Source organism: Paramisgurnus dabryanus, chromosome 7 (genome assembly GCF_030506205.2).
Source record: "Paramisgurnus dabryanus chromosome 7, PD_genome_1.1, whole genome shotgun sequence".
In the NCBI taxonomy this organism is placed as follows: Eukaryota; Metazoa; Chordata; class Actinopteri; order Cypriniformes; family Cobitidae; genus Paramisgurnus; species Paramisgurnus dabryanus.
The window spans coordinates 4,891,945-4,913,761 of NC_133343.1; the positions used below are offsets into that span (position 1 = coordinate 4,891,945).

The following is a 21,817-nucleotide window of genomic DNA, read 5'->3' on the forward strand; positions in this document are numbered from 1 at the left end:
AGTTGCCCAACAGCATTTTTTGGGATTTTCACAAAATGCCTTCCAGGAAATATATAAACATACAAATTTATTAAATTAAAGAACAGACCCTCTGATTTCAAATAAACAATAAATAAACAAATTGAGAAAAAAAGTTTCATCCTATCTATATTTTTTTTTTTTGCTTAAAAACTAAATAGATGGGTCTTTTTCTTTAAAAAAAATAAATAAATTAGCAAAAAGCTGAAATAATTGCATTTTTGTGAAGGAATTTTGTCAGAGATCAGATTTAGAACGATTATCAAAACATACATAAAGTTTAAAATTATTAAATAACGTTTTGGCTTTAGTTTTGTATAAATCGGTGTAATAAAAGTGTGCCATCTATTGGGTAATTGCGGTATTGCAGATTAACATAAATATTCTTCACACACACATTTTTATGTAAATGTTTTTTCTTAATTGATGAGATAACTCATCAGTGGCAGGGAAAGAGTTAATATATTATAGTATAATATAAAATAATAAATTAGATTGGAATAAAACAGCTCTAGTTTTGAATGTTGATTATTCAATACACTCTTTAAAATAAACAAGAGATAGACAGTAGTTACATATTTTCACACTGGTGAAGTTGGATATACTTAAAAAAATTACTTCAAAATGACTTCAATTGTTAAAAGTTAAAAACAACTTTTTTTCTCACTTTAAGTGAAAGATTTAAGATGAAAAAAAAACTACTTTCATTGGTAACATATACTGTCAAAAAGTTATGAATTGGTAACACCTTAAAACTTGAATTTTTCCTACTTTAAGTGGAAATTTTAAAATTAAAAGGCTTATTTTTTACACTGTAAAAGTTTACTTGTTACACTTGAATTTTTAAGTTTAATCAACTTGAAAGAACTATTAACCCCAACATAACATATATTATGGTTTCTTAAAGACTAGGGAAGACGATGATAATGGATCACTGCTGTGTACATTCATTTTACACAGTAACGTTAGCTAAATGTAGTTTTTGATACACTTTAGCTATATGAACTGAGGTTATCTGCTTGTTTTTTTTTTTTTTGCTTGTTACTATTTACTCCAAAATATTGTTATTGATTCTTTGGCCGTTTCTCAATCTGAAGGCTGCAGCCTGCGGAGTTCGCATATGCAGGCTGCATACTTCAATTGTTAAAAGTAAAAAAACAAACTTACATTTTCTAACTTTAAGTCAAAGATTTAAGGTGGAAAAAAAACTTTAAAAACTACTTTCATTGGTAACATAGCCTACTGTCAAAAAGTTATCAATTGGTAACACCTTAAAAATTGAATTTTTCCTCCTTTAAGTGGAAATTTTTTAATGAAAAGGCTCAGTTAAACCTAAATAAAATTAAATCCTAATTTCTAATATTAAAGAAATTAATCTTCATTATGCTCAAAAACGCTCAAGATGTGTTTAGTGCCAAGAGAGTTCACACTAAACACCGACGATGCCTAAAGACAACATTTACTCCTAAAAAATTTATTTTTTTGTACATATGTCCTGTTTTTATCTTAATAAAATATATTCAAAAATAAATATGGATGGACATAAAACTTCTAGCCCACTAGTGTGTTCTGTATAATTTATCCAGCATTTTTTAAGGGTATGTTTATTTTGTTTCTCTCTTTAAATCAAACCTTTGCATGTTCTACACAGGAATAGATAAAAATTTCCCATTTTTGTTCAAGCAAGTTCATTGTGCATTATTTTTATATGCTTTATAAATTTAAATAAGTAAATATTTATAACAAATGAAGCGTTATTTTAAAATGTTACAATTGTACTTTTTAGACTGCATTTCTTAATGTGTACACATGACGTATTTCTTGAAAGCATTCAGGTTTAGCAAAATAAAAAACATACATGAAGCTCACATAATCATGATTTAAAAATAATAAAATCACATGACATATCCATATACTACCACTGGATGGCGCCAAAGGCACATATAGACGACACTTATGCTGTGAAAAAGTTAAGCACAAACCCAAGAACCTCGTCTACAAGCTTTATTGATATTTTATTGGCTTATATTTTCACAATGCATTCCACAGACAGTCTTCAGCAAATTTTCATCAAAACTGAATTCTCATTTACAAATGACCTGCATGAAAAACAGTGCTTGAAGTTTGAGAGTTTAAGAGCGGTTGCCGTTTCGAGTGTTCGATCGACGATGGAGACGGCGAATTCTGCAAACGATGTCGACACAACAGAAAAGTGACGAGGTGATAGGCCAACTTTAGCAAACTGCTAAAAACATCAATGAATAAACAGGTGTAACAAGATGTAACGTCCCTTTGAAGTGCGAAATAAAACTGCTTTTAAACTCCGCTACAGAATTCTAGAAGCCTCTTCACCTTTAATACGATTTCATCAATTCATCAACAGTAACACCACCACACCACTGTGCTTTATCACGCAAAGTACAAACGAAAAAAAATGAAAGAAAAGCTAAAAACAAAGACTTGTTGTGAAGGAAATGATTCAAAATGGACTTGAAACAGGTGAATGATTCACTGGGCAAATAGTGAACCAAAAACTCAAATTCCTGCTTTCACCGACATCAGTTCCTCAGACAACGTTGTGTAATGGGGTTACATAGCAGTTTTATTTATATACACTGTGAACTAGCTCTGATACGAGGTTTAAAAGGTTTCAGATTCTTGGGTTATGCTAAGATTTCAAACACTGGGGTGAGGAGAAAGTTTACATTGCATCGTCTAAGGCCTTGTTCTCAAACCAAACACGACTCTGTCCGTCATCTCTTGTTCCACCATTAATCAGATCTCACACGCAGAAAACACACACATTCAGACTTTCTTCACTCCGTCTTTGGTTTGGCTCCGGGAATCTTGGCCTGGATCCTGTTAAGGGCGGATTAAACAAAAAGGAAACATTTAGACAATAGCCCGGATAAGCATTCATGAACAATCAAATGCGCTTTCTGGAAAGCTGGCAATTTTCCCACATTGCTTATTGCATAGCTTTCATTAAAATATTAGATTTTTTTACGTCGTGAAAAATCATAAACTGCTTTCTGCAATTGCTAGCTAGAGGAAGGAGGTATATACAAGGCATTTTATATAACAAAAATACATAAGCGGAAGATGATTACTTCACTGCAAAAAAAATATTTTCAAGAAAAATCTTAGTATTTGTGTCTTGTTTTCAGTAAAAAAAATTTAAAAATTCTTAAATTAAAATGCTTTTCTTGATGAGCAAAACGACCTAAAAAAATAAGTCTAGTTCTTAGACCAAGAATATCAAATTTTAGTGATTTTGGGCATAAAACAAGCAAAAAAAAATCTGCCAATGGGGTAAGCAAATTTTTCGTGAATTTAGTGTTTAAGAAAAATGTTCAAGATTTTTTGCTTACCCCATTGGCAGATTTTTTGCTTGGTTTATGCACAAAATCACTTAAATTAGATATTTTTGGTTTAAAACTAGACTTACTATCTTGGGTCGTTTTGCTCACCAAGAAAAAGCATCTTAATTTAAGAATATTTAGATTTTTTACTGAAAATAAAGACAAAAATAATTTTTTGCAGCAGAAATATCTAAAAATTCTTAAATTAAGGCGTATTTTCTGGATAAGCTAAATTACCCAAGAAAAAAAGTCTAGTTTTTAGACAAAAACTACACAATTTAATTGAATTTGTGTTTTAAAAAAAAAAAAGCAAAAATATCTGCCAAGGGTGTGAAAAAAATCTTGAAATATTTTTTTTAAACACTTAATTCAAGCAAAAATTTCTCACTTCATTGACAGGTATTTTTTGCTTGTTTTAAGCACAAATTCACTTAAAGACCTTTTTTCTTAGTATTTTTGTCTTGTTTTTATCTTGATGAGCAAAATGACCTAAGTAAGAAAGTCATTTTTTTGCAGTTTTTTTAATATTTTCCATTACACTGCAAAAAATGATTTACAAGAAAAAATTCTTAGTATTGTCGTAATGTTTTCAGTAAAAATATAAAAAAAAATCTTAAATTAAGATGCTTTTTCTTGAGGAGCAAAACAACCCAAGAAAATAAGTCTGATATTTTTGGTCTAAAACTAAATGTAAGAAAAAAAATATGCTAATGGGGTAAGCAACTTTCTTGAATTTTTCTTGAATTTAGTGTTTAAGAAAATTTTTCACGATTTTTTGCTTACCCCATTAGCAGATTTTTTTGCGTGTTTTATGCACAAAAATCACTTAAATTTGACATTTTTGGTCTAAAAACTAGACTTATTTTCTTGGGTCGTTTTGCTCATCAAGAAAAAACATCTTAATTTTTAGATATTTTTACTGAAAATAAGACAAAAATACTAAGATTTTTTTTCAGTAGAAATATCAAAAAAATTCTTAAAATCAAGACGTATTTTCTGGATAAGCAAAATGACCTAAGGAAAAAAAGACTAGTTTTTAGACAAAAACTACACAATTTAATTGAATGTGTGCTTAAAAGAAGCAAAAATATCTGCAAATGGGGTGTGAAAAAAATCTTGAAGTTTTTTTTTCTTAAACACTTAATTCAAGCAAAAAATTCTCACCTCATTGGCAGATATTTTTTGCTTGTTTTAAGCACAAATTCACTTAAAGACTTTTTTTGGTCATTTTGCTCATCAAGATAATACAACTTGATTTAAGAATTTTTAGATATTTATACTGAAAACAAGACAAAAATACTAAGTCATTTTTTGCAGTTTTTTATATTTTCCATTACACTGCAAAAAATGATTTACAAGAAAAAAAAACTTCTGCAAATGGGGCAAGAAAAAAAATCTTGAACATTTTCTTAAACACTAAATTCAAGAAAAATTTGCTTACCCCATTGGCAATTTTTTTGCTTGTTTTATGCATAAAATCACTTATATTTGATATTTTTGGTTTAAAAACATAGACCTTTTTTCTTTTCTCATCAAGAAAAAGCATCTTAATTTAAGAATTTTTAGATATTTTTACAAAAATACTAGACAAAAATACAAAAGAAAATTTTTTCTTTAAAGCCATCGCTTTAAATATTGGCCTGCTATTTTGATCTCATACGATTCACAACATTACATTCACCGCATTAACCGTAAATCACAGACATTATTGAAAAAAGCATCAGTTATGCATTTCAGACCTAATTTCTACTTACTTTCCCACAATATCTTTGATTTGCTTGTTCACCAGTCCGTAGTAATGGTCGATTTGAGCCTGTGTTAGGAGCGATAAAGAAAGATTATGGCATTCAGGTAAACATTATAGATTTATCATGGAGCTTATTGCCACCGAGGTGCCCTTATAAATATTTTATCATCAAGCGCGACAGCTGTCTGAACCAGACGTTGAACCGTCTATGCATACCAAAAAGACAGCGCACTGCAGACCTACCTGATGTTTTTCATAGATGATTGGCCAGCTGAACGCACCAATGAAACCTAAAGGAAAACACAAAATGGGGAATTTTTTGCATGAAAACAATTGCGAGTATTATTGATATTTTTGCAGACAACGAAAGTTTGAGGCGTTGTTTTCAACATACCCAAAATGATGAGGGTCAGACCATTGAACAAGGCACCGACGTAGGTCAGGATCCACATGAGGACTGCAAACTGCAAAGAAAAGGAAGCCATATGTTTACATACAACTTACCCTTTGCATAATGCATAAAATGTTTAGCATATGTTAAACTGCAACCCATCATAAAAGTTTGTGGCGAAAGTATCTTTTTGCACGTAAAGGTATGCTAAACATTTCTGAAACTGCTATTCTCTTTAAATGCATGGTACTTCTGACGTAAAAAAATTCAAAATACAATTACGAGTCACCTCCATATTTGCACATCAAGCAAATTTCTCATTCTGCATGCAAATATTTATGTGGTAGTCTTAACGGTACGCCATTTAACTTCTGCATCTCTAGCAGCACCAAACAAAAGCTTTTGGGAATAACCAGTTTTGAAACTGGTAGTCCTGCACACCAATCCTTATTTTAATATTCATACTATCATAAATATCATAAAGCGACAAAGCACTTTTGCTGGATTCAGAGGCAAAAATACCTTGTTAATTTCAGCGAGGATAAAATGTTCACGGAAAAACCTCTGCCATGACAAAACTAAACGTGTGCAAATGTTTTGATGTCATCATTCCAAATCATTTCCCTAAATTTACATTGCATTCCATTTACACTCCAAATAGTAAACCTGAATTCGGAGTGATCTAACAAATGGCAGAACGTGTTCAAAAGCCACCGGCACGTAAACTGTGGCTCGTAATTGGACACATAACTCAATATAGTCGCCTGACGGCAGAGAGAGGGAATGCTGGGATGGAATCTATCCGCCCAGCTGTGAAAACCCTCCAGAGCTCTGAAAGGGCAGTGGGCTCTGTCTGTAACCTTATCCAGAGCCCCATAACCTCGCCCCCCTTTCTCAGGACAGTAAATCTCCTTACACGGATGGCCAGGAAAAGCCACGAGCTGCTGATTTATCATTAATGTTAGTGGTGCTTTTCCATTACGACAATCTGCGCGCTCCTTCGAGTGTCCTGCGTTTTGACGTAAGATTAAGCAGGGCTCGCCGTCTCGGGACCCTCAACATGCATTTGGCAAATCGCTGATAAGGTTATGTTGACTTTGAGACCTGTTGTTTTGCTGTTAGGGGCCTGTTGGGGCATATTTTCTGCTTAAAAAAAAATGATTGTATTAAATTGAGCTTAGAACAGCACTAGGGGCTGAACGCATTAGTCAAATTATTTTATAAAATGTCTTATTTCTGCAAACATGTGGGTGATTATTGTCATTGTCATGGATGTCACAGGCTATAACAATAATAATTTTTCAGTAAAAAAGTCACACATAGCTGAAAATTATGACAACATGTCCGAATTTGTGTCAATTCTTGAAACTCTGTTATCAGGGTAGAGTAACGGTGTTGACAGTATGTAACAAAACTGGCAGTTAGGGTTGCAACTAATGATTATTTTCATAATCGATTAATTTTAGATTTTGTTTTCGATTAAACAACTAAATCGAATAAAAACTGTTTACTCAACTCGATTTTTATTTCTTATTAAAGTTAAACATGACACTACATTAGGGTATTCATGTGTATGTGTACTTTTAAACTAATATATATTTTCCTTAGCCCTAAATAAAAAAGTTTGTGCAGCTTTCAACTAGTTAAACATCTTTAAATGTCAAAATATAAAATAAAAACCAAACTGAGTCTTCTTCAGGCTATTGAATTTTTTTGCCAAAGATTAATAAACGCATTTATTTTAATCTTCAACTTTAGACCAAACATAATAAAAGCCTGGATTTCACCCTTACTTTACAACAGATGCTTAAAAAAATGGTTTGTTACTATTTTTTGAAAACCCTACAACTAGGGATGCTAAACAATTAATCGTGATTAATCGTTAGCAGAATACAAGTTTTTGTTTACATCACATTTGTGTGTAAACTGTGTATAATAAATATGTATAAATATATAAATGTGAACACATTCATGTATAATTTTTGAAAAAAAAATGTATATATCAAGTATTTACATATAATATAAATTATACATAAATATACAAATGTATATACACATGTAAACATTTCTAAAACATATACATGCATGTGTGTACATTTATTTATACAAAGTTATTATACACAGTTCACACACATATATGATGTAAACAAAAACGTTTATTCTGCTAACGATTAATCGCGATTAATTGTTTAGCATTCCTACCTACAACAATTAAATAAATACAAACGCACTTATATTATAGGACAAAATTTAACCTTTATTAACCAGCGTTCGATGGCGCCTTTTGTTTCAGTCAATGTCCTGTCAGGGTTGCCAGATCTGCGTTACAAAACCAGCCCGATGGCCATTCAAAATTAGTCCAAAAAATCCAAATCCTTCCATCTCTAACCCGCAGAAAAACATCAACCTGCGGAAACGGTCTAAAAGATGCCCAATTCAGAACTTCGCCGAAAGGACGAGAACATGGCAATGCCGTCTTGCTTTGAACTCATTCGCCACCAGCCTTTTTTTTTTTAAGTTGCCCACCAGCATTTGTGATTTTCACAAAAGATTCCAAAAAAACTTCCAGGAACATTTTTCTTATAAAAATAAATAAACATGCAAATATATCAAATGAAATAACAAACCCTCTGCTTTCAAACAAACAATAAAAAAGGAAAAACCGTTTCATCCTATCTATATTTTTTCTCTGCTTATATGGGCATTTTTAGAGATCAGATTCAGAACGATTATCAAAACATAAACATTATGTATTATTAAACAATACGCATTGTAAAATAAATAAATAATTTTTTGCTTTAGTTTATAAATTAGGGAAGTGCCCCATCTAGTGGATAATCGCGGTATTACAGAGAACTATAAAACCTCATAAATAACAGTTTTTTTATGCAAATGTTTTCTCTTAAATGACGAGATCTCGTCAATGGCTGGGAAAGAGTTAAATAAGCTGGTTGCGCGGTGAGAAGCAGCGCCTGATAAACGTGAACCTCAGGCTGTATGAAGAAACAACACCTGACTTTATAAGTGCACAGCTCGCACGGTATGAAGCACGCATGTCCATGCTGTTTGGTGGTGTTGCGGGAGTGTGTGATGTCACAGACCAACTAATCGATAATGAAATTTATATTGATTAGTTGCAGGGTTTCCCGCAAAAATGTGTTAGTTAAGGTGGTAGGGTTGGGTGGGGGTGGCAATCAAAGGGGCGCGTCATGATGAAAATGAAAATATTTTATTTAAACACTCAAATAAAACTTAATTTTGAAGAAACTATGACAGAAAATGAACACGTACTAGATTATTAATAAATTAAATGTTTTTAACAGAACTGAAGCACAAACACAAACTTTTTTTGGATGACCTAGTTAAGGCGGTAGGGTTTCCCAGCTTAGGCGGGCCGCCCGAACTACAAAGTGCTGCAGGAAACCCTGAATTGTTGCAGCCCTACTGGAGGTCATACAGAAAAACACATACTCTCTCACCCTCTCTCTCTCTAGCTGCATTTTCATTATCCTACAAATTGCGCAAATAAAAAATACACAGTTAATGGTAACACGTCAATTTCGCAAAAAAAACACATCGCAAAAAATTTGTTACACTCGCATGTGGTGGTTTTTCAGGCAATTCAGAAAAAGTATATTTTGCAAAACTGCTATGGATTTTCAGGATTTTATTTGCATTTTCAGGTCAACTGAACAAGTCACTTTAACAAGGGATGGGCACGAGTACTCGATTGCTCGAGTACTCGAACGTGGCATCAATGATCGATCACGAAAATGATAATCATGTGGGTTTATTTATTTATTATGGATATGGCGGCATTTGGATGTCTGATTAGCGTTACAAACACATGTTGTGGTAAAGACTGGGTCTGGAGATGCGTGTTTGACATCTTGTCAAGCTACACTGACCGGCGTATGACATCAGTAAAGTTACCATGCGTGATTCAAAAACAAACAGATTCTCATTCTTCAGACCTATGGATTAATCGAATTGAAAAAAAATGACAAATGCACATCCCTAACATTAACATCAAATCTGTAATGGAAACCCTCTCGCCCTTTCTCTCACTCTTGCTCACCCTTGCTCTCACACATGACTGTCAACCCCGTTAATATACCTTGGTCCATGACAATGAGGACAAAATTATTAAAATAAAAAAAATATCCATTTGATAAAAGCACCAAATGTACCTGGAATTATATAATATACATGCTAAAAAAACACTGTAATTGGCCACTTAATGTTACAGGTGACAAAAAAAAATTTGAAACCATTCTGGCATGACTTCCATATGCCACAACATAAAGACAACAATGCATGGGTAGCGTACCAGCCTGGCATAACCACAAACAGTTCTTTGTAAACGGGTCGCTCATCTGAACCGAAACGCATTCTGCATGGCAACATCACAATTGGGGTGAAAGTGCAGTCCAGCTATTCAGGCTATTAAATTGTATTCAATACTGAACCAAGCTTAGTCACGTGCCAGAGGTCTAAAACTGTGTATCACATGACTCCAGCATTCCAGAAAAATAAAGACAGCTGATAATTTAACCCTCAACCCCTATAAAAGCAGTTTTGTGGGTTGTGAAGAGAGGTGTTTTCAATTATTTCTGTTCTGTTAGAGCTCGGTCCAAATCCTCTTAGCAACATCAACAAAGGCTGCTTTGTGGAATCGCTCGAAACCCCTACCACACTAAACATAACTAAACCCCCAAACTGGGCCGCAAGCCCTTGCTACCAAAAATAACGGGAGAGAGAGTCTCCGCTCAAAATTTCCATAGCACACAGTTGAGGAGGATACAATAATAGTGCTTGTATGAGTAGTAGACAAACCATTTATGTTCACACAACATGGTTTACTCAAAATCCGAAAACCGAATTCATGCATTCCTCAAAATTATTTCTCATCTCATGTTGGCCAACACAAACCTTTAATTTTCCAATATCAATAAATCTTTTTTTTTCAAGTTTGTCAGTTTTATTTTTTGGACAAAGTGCAGGCATTTAAGTTTGTGATTGACAACCAACACATCTGCTTGGGTGACTACTGTTGGACAATACCGCAGTCCAATAGGATATTAGCACTTTTGGTGTAGCATTCATCATATTAATAGAGAATTTCTATTAAAGGCAGGGTGTATGATTTTTGAAAACACTTTGGAAAAAGGGGTCGGGCAGACTACCAAAACACAGAAGTAAGGGGCGTGTCTACTAACAGACATCGTTGCCTGGGTTGCGTATGTGTGGGGCGTGTCTATCAAAAGAAGATTCTATTGGGGTAGGGGCGTGTTTGTTTAGGTGATTTGAAATGTCAACATTGGCTTTCATTTAAGTAAATGACTCAAAACTCATATTTATAGCACAAAAAGTACAGATTTGGTGGATAACTTTAAAGGTAGTGCTTATCAAAGGGTTTATAATTGTAAGGTGTGATTTAATATTTAACTAAAGTATTTTCCACTTTTATTGAAAATCCCAATAATTTACTCACCCCCATGTTATCAAAGATGTTTATGTCTTAATTTCTTCTCTACTGAATTTAAGGAAAACATTCCAGGATTTTTCTTCATATAGACCGTTTCATCGGGCACACGTGCGGTGACGCGATAAGCGTCTGGTCCGAACTTTACTTCCGGTTTCTGTTTGTTGAATGGTCTGACTAGTTGCTGAAACTGAACTCTTGAACAAAGACCTCATCGAAAAAAAACAAATGTTTTGCGTTCCTATGTAATCTATGTGTTGTTTATTTTGCTTGTTATATAAATAAACTACTTTAAAAAAGTACTTTGTTGTAATTTATTCTTCGCGGAGTTTACGGGATGACCACGAAAGCCGCTTGTTTATGTTGTTACTGCTGAAACCGTCTATAATGGACCTCAACAGTTTACAGTTTCAGTGCAGCTTCAAAGGGCTCTAAACCATCCCAACCGAGGCATGAGGGTCTTAACTAGCAAAACTAGCATAATTTTCACCTTACGTATAACGATCCCGTTGAAAGGTCACGCATAACATATGTGAAACACACACATTAGTATCATTTTGATACTAAACTTTAAGTTGTGGTTAAAAAGTACTTTTTTGGCAAAAATGCTGATAGTTTTGCTAGATTAGACCCCTATGTCCCGGATGGGATGGTTTAAAGCCATTTGAAGCTGTATTTAAACTGTTGAGGTCCAATAATCTGAAGTCCACTATATGGAGAAAAATCCTGTAATGTTCCTTTAAACATGTACCAGCTTTGCGAAACAAACCCAAAATATTAAGATGTATTTTTTAAACCTCATCCTGAACTTAGTCCAAAAATCAACTAAGACAGACCATAAGCTGAAAGAGTACCATCCTGAAACAAACAAACAAACAAACAAACAAACCTTAAGCGAGTCCACCAGATCCTCCACCAGGAAGAGCCGTCTCAGCTCCTTGATGCAAGCATTGATGTGCACTAAAGACATGTCACCGTACTTATGAACCATTTCCGCAGGGATTGCGATATCTTTATCCAGGTACATCCTGCATGAAGAGAAAAGTTTACTGAGCTGTGTTCCAAGCACTTGGGAACATTCTACCTAGACAGCACGTTTATGTATCGGATGAACACTGCCGACACAGCTACCCAATGAAAATGGCGCCATTGTCATTTACATGTAAAATGACAAAAGGCAAATCTGTAAAAACAAAAAGGCGACGTCATGCACATGCGAATTACGTAAGAGTCTACAGACACACGCCTCTATTAAGTTGACAAAATATATAGTCGCCTTATCGTCCATCTAAACAAAACTGTTTGATGCTTTAACCGCTTTGATTGTTTGCATTTATGATTTGATCATTAATAATTTTGACAACATTGTCATAAGTCAAAATACCTCGAAAACGCTTACATTATCATGTAGCCTAAACGTGAAATTTTTCGAAAACACTTACATCGTGGTGCGTGCGCGAAATTCTTCGAAAAAGCAAACGTCGTTGTGCATGTGTGAAATTCTTCGAAAATGCTTACGTCATCATGCGTGAGAAATTCTTCGAAAATGTTTACGTCGTTGTGCGTGTGAGAAATTCTTCGAAAATGCTTACGTCATCATGCAGGAGAAATTCGTTGAAAATGTTTACGTCGTTGTGCGTGTAAGAAATTCTTCGAAAATGTTTACGTCATCGTGCGTGAGAAATTCTTCGAAAATGCTTCCTCGTCGTGCATGTGTGAAATTCTTCGAAAATGCCTACGTCATCATGCGTGAGAAATTCTTTGAAAATGCTTACGTCATCATGCGTGAGAAACTCTTCAAAAATGCTTACGTCATCATGCGTGAGAAACTCTTCAAAAATGCTTACGTCGTTGTGCGTGAGAAATTCTCGAAAATGCTTCATCGTTGTGCGTGTGAGAAATTCTTCAAAAATGCTTACGTCATCATGCGTGACAAATTCTTTGAAAATGTTTACGTCATTGTGCGTGTGAGAAATTCTTCAAAAACGCTTACGTGGTGGTGTACAAGTAAAATTTTTCAAAAACACAATGTTAAAAGCTATTTTCATATATTTACTATAAGTTTTTTAATATATCGTTTTAGTGTAAAAGTAGCCTTAAGCCTGAAGCATAGTCCCGTTTTACGCATACCCATGGGTAAGCATACAGTGCGCATGACGCAAATTTTGTTATCAGAATAGTATGCGCACACTGTACAGGAGTATGTAATGTGTAGTCCAGGAGAGGCACGGCAATGTCAAAAATGCACTGGCGTCGAACGTCTGTGTACACACTACAAGTCATAAATCATAAACTATGCATTGCCAATCTGTGCATTCAACAGTTCACATACACATAAAACAAACTATACTCCAGGCTTTAGGTGTAACAAGGTAGCTCACTAGGTTTTTGGAACACAGCTCAGACGAGTTTACAAGGATGTTTAAGCAGACTCTCCTGCACTGCATTGCACAACAATGGCTTAAAATCTTGGCAGAGAGTCAAAACTAGCAGGGTTCAAGCATAAGCACCTCATGTTAGTCTAGCAGTTAATCTCCACAGATCGGTTTTCCGATGTGAAGTGGAACACAAACCGATCAAAGCAGGATTATGCCAACCCTTTACCAGTCAGCCGGTGTCGGTCTGAACAAAACATAACGCACACAAGGCTGATGCAAATACAAGATGTGTGTTCTCACTTGAAGGGGTGTCCATCGTCTGATTTCTGAACGGCTTGTAAGACTCCCTTGTATATTCTGAAGGAGATGGTGACGGACAGCAGGGCCAGGGCCACGTAAGAAAAGACGCTGATAACACTGCAGGCGCTGAGGGACAACAGCAGGAACAAACCGACACCAAACACCACCCCCGTCCTCTGCATGTCTCGCCAATACAGCAGGTCCACCACTGTCAAAGAGAAAAGAGGAAGGTCAGGGTGACAAAACATTCACGTGATGATTGTTGGTTATGACAGATAGCGATGACAACACGCCAGATGATGCAAAGAGTCATTACTTACATTTTGCAATTTGTTGCATGTTTGGAAATGAGAATTTATGAGTATCTGGGGGCAAGGTGGGGCCATAAAATTAGGATTTATTGATAGCAAAAACATGATCACTTAGCTGAGCACATTGGTATCTCGCATACTGTTTTATGCAAACTGAAGCTTCTACCCATTTTGCATACAAATTTTTCCATTCTATAAAAGTAGGCAATTTTAGATGCTAGATATAACTTGCTGCGTCTGAAATCTCTTACTTCCATACTACATAGTAGTAAAAAATCTGAGTAGTATGTCCGAATTTATAGTAGGGCTGCATAACAATTAATCGCGACTAATCGTTTGCAGAATAAGTTTTTGTTTATATCGTGTGCATGTATAATAATGTATGAATACCTTATACATAAAAAATTCTTACACTTCTACAAGCATGTGTTTGTATTTATATATAGATAATTATTACAAAGATACACACAAATGATGTTAACAAAACTTTTATTCTGCAAACGATTAGTTGCGATTAATCGTTATGCAGCCCTAAGAAAACAGTAGGTGAAAAGTACCCAGAAGACCTACTGCTTCCAGGCTAGGTTTTGAAGTGTCCAGTCAATGGTCACTTCACTATCCAATGAGCCACCAAAATCAAAAAGTAACAAATATAACGAATATCTATGAAACGCGTGGCTCTTTAAGTGATTTTGGTGTATGAAAAATGTATAATTATTTAATTGTTTTTGTTAAACAAAAAGTAAATAATGCTCACGATTGATTGGATTACATCTTAGGTCAAAGGACATACGGGTCACATGACAACGAAAACATGGCGGATGTAGTATGTCCGAAAATTTTTAATACTGCACTCTGCACCAACACATACTATATAAAACGTAATTACGATAAAGCAGTACTTCATCCAATTCAGTATGTACCGTCACAATACGCAATATCAGATGCAGCTACTGTCGCCAAACGCATTTCAAACTCACACAACTTTCATTGGTTGACCAAAACAGATAGTCCCGCCCTAAACTCAAGCTATTGGTCTGGCAATCGTTGTCATGTCAGGCCATGTTAATGCTGAAGTATAGTCCATTTTTTACGTGTACGCTTTAATTCGCGTGTGACACAATTTTCGTCATCAGAACATTGTGCACGTACTATATGCACACCGCCAGATTTTTTAAACACAGCGTACATTATACGTGTTGCTCAAGCATGCGCCTACATGAGATTGTCGTATGTAGCCCAAGAGATGCGCTGCATTTTGTCGCAATGCGCATGCGTCGAAACGTCTGCGTACGAGTCAAATAAACTACACTTTGCAAAGGTTTGCGTTCGACCGTGCGCGTATATTACGTGTATACGTAAAAAACAGATTATACTCCAGGCTTAAGGCTACTCAGATTGTAATTTGCACAGAAATTACACAACTTACAGTGCTGACCTGGACGAAGCACAATTTTTTTCTCCTACAAATAAAAAAGTCTGATATGAAATGTGGTATAGATTTCAATATTCAAATGACACTTGACCACAACCATCAAAAGTCCCTATAGGGATTGCATTTAACAAGGACAACATGGTCTGCCCTTAGAGGGAACGTGTTAAAGGTTACACTACAGCAAACCTTGTCCGTTAATGCTGGAAGAAGGATAAAAATAGGACAGAAACCTCAGCCATGGAGCCTATGAAGAAGCTTAATAATTAAACTCAAAACATGTTACGACATTTCAATTTAGAGATAAAGGCAAACCATGCGTACCTTATCTTCTCCTATTGCAAAGTTTAACCATGTCAACCATAAAATTCAATGAATCAATAATAAAGAACTTAGGTTTGCTCTTCTTTCCTCTTGTACCCTTGCCAACAGACCGTTGCATAAGCTTATTAAACTATCCACTTCACACATTCTCTGCATGCGCCACATTTTACGGAAATTCAGAGGTGTGTGTAAGAATTAGGTCATAAATACTCATATCATTACTGTCATGTGTCAAAATTAGGTCGCGGCCTTATCAAGACCCCCGCAATAAAATGACATTAATGCCAACCGTTTCACTTTAAATTTAGGAGACTGTTTAAAAAACCTTTGGAATTCAAGTGTACATAAATTAATAGTGATGATGAAGAAACTGTGCGATTAAATACTGTCTGAATGAATGACTGGCTAACTAACCTTGTTTGGAATCCATCTCGCTCATGCGATCAGACACACCGAGCCCGAGAACACACGCGAAGCACAGAGCGCTAATGACAAATTCTGCTTCCGGTCCAGCTCCACGATTTCAAAATAAAAGTCCGTATGACTCACAAAATAACGGCACAGCCTTGGCACATGGCTCGTTATAAATTGGCTTTTCCTTTCTTACCTTCTTTTAAACGCCATACCAGCTTCTTAGGCTATATTCATGACAAAAATAAAGTGTAATTATATAAAGTAAAACTAGAAAATATATTTAAAATTCATTTCCTCTAAAAATCGTAGAACTATGTTTGGATTCACTTGATTATAAACCTTTTCAAAAGTATCAACAGAATAAAAAAAGGTTTGATTGGCAGGTCCATATAAATGGAGAAACACTACGATTTCAAAATAAAAGTCGGCATTTTCACACGCACATCATTCACACAAAACAATGCATGTCTTTTATATAGATGTTATTTTTCATTTTTGATCCTACACATTTAATTTTCCATTTCTTGCATTGTGTTTACATTGCATGCAAGTAGCAAATAAACCTTATTCTAATTAAAGGGATAGTTCACACAAAAATATAAATTCTGTCAGAATTTTCTCACTCTTATGTTGTTACAAACCTGTATACAGTCTTTGTTCTGAAGACCAAAAAGGAAGATATTTTGAGTAATGTTTGTAACCAAACCATTCATGAGCCAGATTCACTTCCATAGTATTATTTTCTACTATGAAAGTGAATGGGGCTCATGAACGATTTGGTTTCGAACATTTCTCAGAATATCTTCCTTTTTGGTCTTCAGAACAAAGAATGTATACAGGTTTGTAACAACATGAGGGTATGTAAATATTTTTGGGTGAACTACCCCTTTAATAAAATGGAACACACACAAAAAAAACTTTCACTGAAATTATACGTAACTGACAATTGGTGGAATAAAATCTCTAAATGCCCAAAATCTGTATAACCCGCTCTAACGTCAAATTTAATGTAGGTACGTCCGTTCAGGAAATGCATTCATAAGCCAACATTAAGGGTCACAAAAGTTCAGATGATATCGGTTTCTAACATGTCACACTTCATTACATGTTCCCATCTTTAATTTCACTGGCACAGTCTGTGCATACACAAAATAAAACGGCGCACCTAAATAACAGAAAACAGCTTAATATGAGACTGAGAAAGTTTTGCATATCTAGTCAAAACAGATCATAAATTATAAGAATAACTTTAATTGTTGCTCAAACATCGATTTAGCAATGAGCTATGAATAATGGGAGAGTGCACATTCTTCTCCAAAATCTTTCCAAATACATTTAATTTAAAACATGCAGTTAGTAGCATTTTGCACCACAAACAGGCAGTTTGCCAAAAGCTGTCTCTGGCAGGAAGCTAAATGCTTGCGTTTCAATATCCTTTGTAATCAAGACACTCCATACTATTAACTGACCTAAACTCAAAGCACGTATCAAAGCAAGACCACAAAAAGAAGCTTTACACAACGCTATAGTTTAAAGGTAACTGACAAATGCAAGCAAATAGGCACATTTAAGGTGAAGCACGTATATACCCTGCTCTTTCCAATGTTTAATCTCCATCCCTGGGGTCGTCGTGTTATCTGAATTGGCATACATCACTTATACATTCCAGTCAAGCGTATTTAGCAGAGGTGATCGGGGGTGAGGATGGAGGTACGAGTCTCTGGCTGGGACCGGGCAGGACTGAAACAGACAGACACCACGGATCTCCTAGCAGGGCTGTCTGATCACGTTCTGCAGATGCCAGCAGTGCTGAGGTCAGCTGACCACATTCAAAGGTGTTGAACATGGTGTACCGAAGGGGCAGTAACATGAGGTTTTAGCACAACGTTAACTGTTGTGCAAGTACAAAGTTGGAGTTCTTAAGACCAAATATAAATGCAGTTTAAGTTTAATAGGCCGTTTTAGGTCTGGCCTTTATTAAGTACGTTTTTTTTTTTTTGCGTGCTTTGCTCTTTGTCAAGGGCTAAGCAAATAACAGTTAACAGGTTAAGTTGTTCTGACAAAGTATACGAGTCCATGGTCAAACATTAATCGGTGCTTTAGGCATTTAAAGTTTAACATTTTTGAATATGTTAATGCACTTTTCTCACACATCTTTACTGCAAATCCTTTAATGATTTTTTTAAATACAATGTTAGAACTATTATTTCTATAGCAACTTACTATTACATTACATTATTAGGTGTTCCTGTAGCTTATTTGGTAAAACTGCCTGCTGCATTGCAGCGCCAAAGGTCACGAGTTTGATCCCTGGGGAACACATATGCAGTACTGATAATGCATGCTACGTAATGAACTGTAAGTTGCTTTGGATAATGCATAAATGTAAATATTAATCAATTCTCATTGAAGGCCGCCATCAGTCATTGTGCTTTTCTGAAAACCAGTGTTTTTTCTCAGTAAACTTGACCACTTGCTAAACTTAACCGTTGCACTTTGTCCCACCGTTATATTTGCAAATGAGAGGTAATCATTAAACGCATTGAGCTCATTTGAAAGAAACACTTTGCATTGGCTTTGTGAGGGAAGCCAAATGAACATTAATAATGTAATTCTGGGTTATTAATAACAGATGCCAGCAATGTGCCATTTAAGATTAACATGGCATTAATAGTAACTTGTTACTTCTTTATAAAATGTACATGTATTTTAAGTTATTTTTGTCCTAGTTATGGATCATATAATGTGACGGTGAAGAATAAAGCATGAAATAATTTTATCACACGTGTTGCACTTACACGGTTATTCCACCAGATGGCAGTAAATGGACATCGTCGGCATGACGTTTCATTTTTTTTTTTTTAATGCTGTTGGTAAACTCAAACTTAATAAGATTATTAGATTTATTGTCATGAGACTGTGGGGTCCTACAATAATTTATGTTTACCGTCTTTTTCAATAACTGACTTACTCGACTGCAGGTATCGCACCCAATGAAAAATTAGCATGCAGTTGTTGCGAACACGACAGTTATGTTTAGAAAAATATTTGTATAAAAAAGAAAAAACAAGAAAATGAAACTCAGCATTAACTTTACGTACAAGAGAAAAGGCCACTCGTTAATAATACATGCAACTTAAATGTGAATTATTTAAACGGATCTGACGTCACGTTAATTATTCATGAAATAACATTTTATGCAGTTTACAACTTGCAGGCTTTTACAGGTTGTTTATTGTTGATGTATTTTAGTTGTTCATAACATTTGCAATGATTTTGACTGCATTGCCCACATATAAATGCAGAACTTACATGATGACGATGTTTTAGGTTTGGATGGTGTAACTGACGTTTTGTCTTCCTTCTCCTCAACTTTCGTCTGTTTTGGCGTTTCCTCACCGAACGGTTCTGGTTTGACAGCTTTGGGCTCTGGATGACCGGGGATGGGTAAAGACGATGGTTCTGGATCACTGAAGTCCAACAGTGGCTCTTCGGTAACTGTACGTGGCAATGTGGACTTGTGCCTCTCTATGGCATCTTTCGCACCTCCGGCCAGATCCAAAATATCATCATCCTCTTGTACAGCCTCAGCCTCTCTGTTACTGAGAAAATCCACTGCTTCATCCATCAGCGAGTTCACATTACTATCTTCATCCTGAAAACCGTATGACGGTGTGGTGGAGCTTATTTCCGTCTGATCATCCATGGTTTATAAACAGTTTTGTATCGCTATACGAAACGAACTCAAAAAGTGGATTGTAAGAATGCTTAAATTAATAAAATATCTTTTCAAACCTCCACATCAGCTCAAGTTCAACAGGGGCCTAAAAAGCAGAAGGGCTGCGATGGTTTGACTTGGCGCTCGGTTAAGGGAAGTGTATGTAAATTTGAGCAACTTTTTATTGGCTGAACAGTAAAAGAGGACCGTGTGGCCACGCCCACATACGCCATGACTTGCCATGCTACGCGCTTAGAAAGGGCATGTGTAAAAATGTTTGCGCGACGTCTATTGGTCGACCGATGATAGAGAGCGAGATGGCCACGCCCACAGTCCCAAGGGGAAGCTGTGGGGTGTGGTTTATAAGATGCTTTAAATTAGTTTGTGGGTTTTTTGGGGGGGAATGATGATGTAGGTAATTTTGGGTTGTTCTGGATTTCGTCAAATATTGTTAAGTAAACATATATGTCAATTATCTATTAAAAGATATACATTAATACAGAACATTACATTATATACAAAACGATTCCTGTCAACATAGAAGTAGCCTGTGTATTTTATAATAGGAAACGTATATGTATGTATATATTTTTTTTAAAATAAATTAAATGGATTTGATGACTTTACTCCACAATAAATCGCTCAAATTTTTTTCTCACTTTTGTAAGTCACTTTAGATTTAGAAGCTTAATGTTAAATGTGAATTAAATACCTTATGTTAAATAAGAAACCATTGTCAACATAAAGTAAACAGACAGGCATGCATGTACATTATTCATCTGCTTATGTCTTTTGAACAATAATAATAGTGATGCTTGTCTTAGCATTTAATTATTTAAAGGAAATATGTATTTGATAATGACAAAAATAGTACAAATTTAGGAGAATAAGCAAATTCAGATCTTCATTTATGATATCTCATTTTCCTGCAGGTGCTCATGAGCCAGTGGATATCATTGCCCACAATTCCCTGTTGTGATGCAAACAAAGGCAGATCTGAGGGATAGCTTGTCCTCCCCAGATACTGCAGTCTTTATTGTCGCACAAACGCCGATAGGGACGCAAAGTACCAAACCGGTTCTTCACAGTCTTTGTGCTGCTCTGGAGTCACGCCAGCATGTGCTGACTGATAACCTGCTCTTTGTTTTTGTGATTGATCGTAAAGATGTTCTCAGTTGTTCTCAGTTCTGCAACATCTTATCTTGTTGGGATAAAATGAGGCAATAGCTGTAAAATGTTAAGCATTTAGATGAATCCAGTAGTTAAGATTAGCTTTACTTCTTTAACTCACTAATCCATTAAGTGAATTTCACACTTTTAAATTCATTAATGATGAATCAATGGAGTGCAATACTTATTTCACTCTTAAACTTCCTAGAATACATAACCTGCCCTATACTAGTCATGCATGGTAAAGAAAAAGGGAGTCTCCAAGACCTTCCTTTCTCAAATATTTACAGCCACCTACAGGTAATCCATAAAGTGGCGTAATATTAATGTATGTTGTTTCAAAGTCAACTTTATTGTCAATTCTGCTATTTGTATATATGGTATATGAGTATTTTTGCCAATTTTATTGTCCTCATAAATAGATTATAATCTTTCAATAAACTTTGTCTTTGATTATCGAATATTCATTTACTCAATGAATATGATAAAAAATTTGATGTTATGTTGCACTTTTGGATTTATGATCAACATATAATAAAAATACAAAAAATAAACAACATAAAGGTTACTTATGTGCCTAATGTTGACAAAGAGAAATTGCAAACTGACTTGCCCTAAAGGGACTTTGAGGTATTTTAATGGCCTGTGTGACATCAACAAAGTGATATACAGGTTACACGGTTAGTGTCATAGTTGATATGTATTGCTAACTTACGCAACCCTTAAAACACCTATTGTTAACTCATTAAAAAACGTTAAATGCTCTC

At 35.1% G+C, this 21,817-nt stretch overlaps 1 protein-coding gene across 3 annotated transcripts; it reads right to left on the reverse strand.

Annotated features, from left to right (window-relative positions):
* Window positions 1-2,007: 2,007 nt before the first annotated feature.
* On the reverse strand, window positions 2,008-20,034 carry rtn4a (reticulon 4a). 3 transcript variants are annotated; one of them, XM_065293778.2, is made up of 7 exons: window positions 19,475-20,034; window positions 13,682-13,889; window positions 11,893-12,031; window positions 5,522-5,591; window positions 5,371-5,417; window positions 5,135-5,193; window positions 2,008-2,877 (listed from the first exon to the last, which is right to left on the reverse strand). In XM_065293778.2, exons 1-7 carry the CDS (start codon window positions 19,866-19,868, stop codon window positions 2,835-2,837), a joined length of 960 nt encoding a protein of 319 aa, XP_065149850.1. In that variant the 5' UTR covers window positions 19,869-20,034; the 3' UTR covers window positions 2,008-2,834. The 3 variants fall into 3 exon arrangements, with proteins under 3 accessions (XP_065149850.1, XP_065149851.1, XP_065149852.1); XM_065293779.2 differs by lacking the exon at window positions 19,475-20,034 and adding an exon at window positions 17,752-17,923; XM_065293780.2 differs by lacking the exon at window positions 19,475-20,034 and adding an exon at window positions 16,163-16,269.
* Between the last annotated feature and the right edge of the window lie 1,783 nt (window positions 20,035-21,817).

Coding starts and splice junctions, on each gene's coding strand:
- rtn4a (XM_065293778.2), bottom strand. CDS start 19,868: ATGGATGATCAGACGGAAATAAGCTCCACCACACCGTCATACGGTTTT. Junction 5,592..11,892: donor ATCTGGTGGACTCGCTTAAG/GTTTGTTTGTTT, acceptor TTTTCTTTGCAG/TTTGCAGTCCTCATGTGGAT. Junction 5,418..5,521: donor TCTGACCCTCATCATTTTGG/GTATGTTGAAAA, acceptor GTTTTCCTTTAG/GTTTCATTGGTGCGTTCAGC.